Genomic DNA, 4,747 nt, shown 5'->3' with positions numbered 1-4,747 from the left:
TCTTCCCATGAGAGCAGCTAATCAGCAACCCAGGATGAATTTTATACTAGGATAATCAGCATCTTTAAATCTGCTGCAACGAGGGGCCAGAAAGCTCACCTGTGCAATCAAACTCCACTCCCGTCAGCGGAGGCAGCGGTGATCCGGATTCTACATGTGCCTGCGATGAAGGCAGGAGAGCACGCTCCCTCTTGGAAACGTACCTGCCGCTGGATGGAGATGCCAGCGGTGCCGCTGTCTTGAGCAGGGGCTGTTGCGGTAAGCAATGGGTTGGAGGGAGGTATCTGTGAGATTCCCACCATGGCCGCTTCAGGGGAGGTGGAGCAAAGAAGGCGGACCCAGTGGCAACCGACGTGGAGAAGGGTGGGTCAGCAGCATCCTCGTCGTCGGAGGTACCGCCGTACGCAGCAGAGAGAAGATCCATTGCCAGTCGGGGCTTTGAGTACCCTCTGTCCAAGACTGCGGGGTGTTCAGCAAGCTGGTTGCAGGCTTGCAGCAGCCAAGCCAACAGCAGTGCACTGCAACCTGCTGCAGCAGCCACAGACAATGTTTTTTTTTCACCTCCATCAATTTAAATTAGGGAAAACTGCAAAAACCCACTTGCAAGTTTGGGGTGTTTTCAAATACCCACTTACAACTTTTATTCTGTCAAACTCCCCCCTACAAATTAGGGAGGTCCTCAATCTGTAATTAATGGCTCAATTCACAGACTTTGGGCTTGGCTGATTAGCGGCTCTCACACGAGCGATGAGCGGCTCCTCCCAGCACCGCCAGCACACGAGCCGCTCACCAGCTCCCAGCACCTCTCGGGCACCTCACACGAGCGATGAGTGGCTCCCAGCACCGCCAGCGGTCCTCGGCGCTGGCTCCCCGGCGGCGACATCGGATCGGGCCCTGGGATCCCGTTGCACAGGCGAGCCCCCGACGCTGGCGCGAGCGGTCCTCAGATCGGGCCCCGGGATCTCGCCGATGTCCTGTAATGGAGCCGCAGCCCATCGGCTCGAACAGGCAGAAGGTTCGTTTTCCTCGCTTTTACCCTTGTCGATTCATTTTGTTCTCCCTTGCTGTTTAACTCGTTGTCCCTAACCCTAAACCCTTGACGACGACGACCACCGTGCGCAATGGCTGCTGCTGGCTCTGAGGACGACGACAATCTGTCCTCTCCTAGACCACAGGTATTTCCTTTGTATGCTTACTGCAGCAAGCGATTTTATTTGTTGTATCAATTGTTTTCTGCATTTTTTTGACTATGCAGATCCTTTGTATGGAATTTCAAGTGCATGTTGGAGTGAAATTTGATGGTAGCATAGATGGTTATTCTGGTGGAAGGGTTGGTTACATGAGATTTATGGAACCACAAGGGGTTGATTGGTTTGTAATGCAGGAAAATCTTGTGTATCATGGTTACGAAGGAAATACCACCTTGTACTATTTGAAACCTGGTCATACGGCACCAAAAGGCCTTGTTTTGATGGATAGTGCAGAACATGTACAACAACTGATGAAGGATCATGAGGGCCTAAAGGTGTGCAAATTGTTCATTTTGAAACCTCCTAGAATGTCAAAGACAGATGGTAGGAAAAATATCAATCGCAATGAAGGATATTCATGGGAAGAAGGTGAAGAAGGTGAAGAAGGATATGCATGGGAAGGTGAAGAAGGTGATGTATGGGAAGAAGATGAAGAGTATGACGCATGGGAAACTGATGAAGGGGATGAAGAATTGTATGTGGTCAAGAATAACAATGACTTGGAACAAATTCAAAAAGAGCCTGCAGGACAGTTGATAAATGAAATTGATAATGCAAGGTTTTATTTGTCAAATGAGGTAAATGAAGGTGGTCACAGTCCCGTAAATTCTGATGATGAGGGTATATATGTGCATAGGTCTCTCGGGGTAGATTATGTGAGGTTTGACGATGCTACCATGAGACACCCAATTATGGACGTTGGAACAGTTTTTACCGATGTGAAGCAGTTCAGATCGGCACTAAAGAATTTGATCATTTGTGAGGGTAGAGAAGTTATGAGGCCTAAGAATGATCCTGTGCAAGTTTCAGCAAAGTGCAAAACTGTAGACTGTCCTTGGTATATCTATGCCTCCAGACTTCCAGATGGTCGTTCCTTCAAGATCAAGAAATATGTAAAAGACCACACTTGTGGGAAAAGTCACACAGTGAAGCAAATGGATGCTAAATGGATTGGCATAGAATATGAGCATTTTTTTAGAAGCGAGAAAGATTGGCGAGTTAAGTCACTTAGGGACACTGTCCTTAGGGACACACAGGTGGGGATCTCACTTACCAAAGCCTATAGAGCGAAAAGATATGCAGTGCAGAAGATTGGTGGTGACTACCATGAACAATATAGGAGGATACAAGATTATGCTCACACAGTGTTATCTGCTAATCCTGGAAGCTGCATTGTGATAAAATGCTTTGTGGATCCAGCACGAGCAATAAATCCTAGATTTGAGAGGATGTATGTGTCCTTTGATGCTCAAGTAAAAGGTTTCCTAGCTGGTTGTAGACCTTTCTTTGGGTTAGATGGCACCCATGTCAAACTGCCAAATGGTGGACAAATTTTAACAGCACAAGGAAGGGATGCAAACAACAATCTTTTTCCTATAGCGTTTGCTTTGGTAGAGTCTGAAAATGCTAATTCATGGACATGGTTTCTGGAGTTGTTGGTGCAGGCCATTGGGCAAGGAGAGCATTGTGGTGGCTGGACTATTATGAGTGATAGGCAAAAGGTGCTGCTGTTGTTTAGTTAATTGTGCTTTTTCATTTGGTTTGCTTTATGTGTGATTCTTGTTTTGTTTAGATCATTTGTTTTTGCTGTATGCAGGGTCTAAAAGATGGTGTTAGGGCCATTTTCCCACATGCAGAGCACAGATACTGTTTGAGGCACTTGTATGCTAATTTTTCAAAGGCTGGGTTCAAGAGTCCCCGACTGAAGGAGCTAATGGATAGGGCTGCATATGCGTACAAAGAGTTTGATTTTAAACACGCCATGGATTATATTAAGAAAGAGAACACTAGAGCATGGAGATGGTTGTCTGACATTGATAGCAAGCACAGGTCAAGGCATAGGTTTAGCCCCCATGCTAAAACTGACTTGGTAGTTAATAACATTAGCGAGTCATACAATGCTTGGATTTTGGAGGCGAGAGAAGAACCTGTTTGCACGATGGTGGAGCACATTAGGACTAAGTTGATGGAGTCTATTAATATCAAAAGAGATGGTGCAGAGAAGGACACATGGTTCATAGCTCCAAATTATCAGAAAAAGCTTGAGTTTGAGAAAAAAAAATGCTTCATATTGCAGGGCTGTCTGTGCTGGGCGTGGGATATGGCAAGTCACGAGTGGAGACAGTCAATATCTTGTTGATCTCAACAATCAGAAATGTGGATGCTATAGGTGGGATGTTACTGGAGTGCCATGCTTACATGCCGTGGCTGCTATCCACGAGTTCAAACATAAGCCAGAAAATTATATGTCATTATTCTTCACTAGGGAGAAATATGTAGCCACATATGAGGGTATGATTATGCCTGTGCCAGACAAAAGGCAATGGTTAAGCACAGACTTGCCAGATGTGGATCCTCCATTGTATCATGCCCAGCCTGGAAGACCAAAGAAAAAGCGAGTTAGAGCGAAAGGAGAACCTCATGTTGAGGCAAGAGCCTCAAAAAGGGCTGCAGTGAAATGCTCCAACTGCCACACTTATGGTCACAATGTTAAGGGATGTGGAGTGCCACTTAGAGCTGATTGGGAGCCTAGGAAGGGAGCTAAGTACACGAGGGTATGTGACTCACTATTTATTTTGCATTTTCAATGAAAAATATCAACTCACATAGCATATTTGTAAATTTAGGCCTCAATTGGTGTTCCTACTTCATCTCAGCCAGACCCGCCGACATTTGAAGGAGGATCAAGAATTAGGCCACAAAAGTTGTCACCGATCAGGAAAAGGAATGCTTGAAGTATTATGTGTCGTGTTGTTAGCTGAATTTTAGGCCTCAATTGGTGTTCCTATTTCATCTCACTACTGGAATGCTTGCTGTTTTGGTGGTTTCAGTAATTAGGCCACAAGGTGAACGCCTGCTATGTTGAGATGAAGTAGGAACGCCTGCTGTTTTGCTGTTTTGTTTGCCTAAGCTAGCTGCTTAAATCAGCCAAACCCACCAACATTTGAAGGACCTAGAATTTGTTACTGCAAACTGTGTCTGTGTTTCACCTTGTTTTGTGATTCTGAAAGACTGAAACCATGTACAAAACTGTTTTGCACTTTGCTGTAAAGCAATGCGTAATGCACCTATGAACCCTGTTGCTCTGCACATGTGACCAGTTTTTTTGGTTTGGAACCAGGTCCGATTTGTACATGTGACCAGTTTTATTGGTTTGGAGCCGGGAGCAGGGTTTTTGGCTGGGAGACCCGACTAGTTTTTTTTTCAGAGCCGCCCAGTCTTTTTGGTTTGGAGCCGCTCAAATCAGCCAAGCCCAAAGTCTCTGAATTGAGCCATTAATTACAGATTGAGGACCTCCCTAATTTGTAGGGGGGAGTTTGACAGAATAAAAGTTGTAAGTGGGTATTTGAAAACATCCCAAACTTGCAAGTGGGTTTTTGCAGTTTTCCCTTTAAATTAATATAAATGTATATGTAATATATTTGTATATTATCCTAAATCATATGAAAGAGATAATTATATATTACACTTATGCTATAGAGAAGCAAGTAGAAAAG

At 44.9% G+C, this 4,747-nt stretch overlaps 1 protein-coding gene across 1 annotated transcript; it reads left to right on the top strand.

The window, feature by feature from the left end:
* The first annotated feature begins 340 nt into the window (after positions 1 to 340).
* Positions 341 to 4,342, top strand: LOC103640766 (uncharacterized). Its single transcript, XM_020545559.2, has 4 exons — positions 341 to 1,175; positions 1,256 to 2,752; positions 2,848 to 3,805; positions 3,878 to 4,342. The coding sequence occupies exons 1-3, from the start codon at positions 1,122 to 1,124 to the stop codon at positions 3,388 to 3,390; spliced, it is 2,094 nt and encodes a 697-aa protein (XP_020401148.1). The 5' UTR covers positions 341 to 1,121; the 3' UTR covers positions 3,391 to 3,805; positions 3,878 to 4,342.
* Positions 4,343 to 4,747: the final 405 nt, after the last annotated feature.

This window comes from Zea mays, chromosome 10 (assembly GCF_902167145.1).
Source record: "Zea mays cultivar B73 chromosome 10, Zm-B73-REFERENCE-NAM-5.0, whole genome shotgun sequence".
In the NCBI taxonomy this organism is placed as follows: Eukaryota; Viridiplantae; Streptophyta; class Magnoliopsida; order Poales; family Poaceae; genus Zea; species Zea mays.
This window is presented reverse-complemented; position numbering and strand designations above follow the sequence as displayed.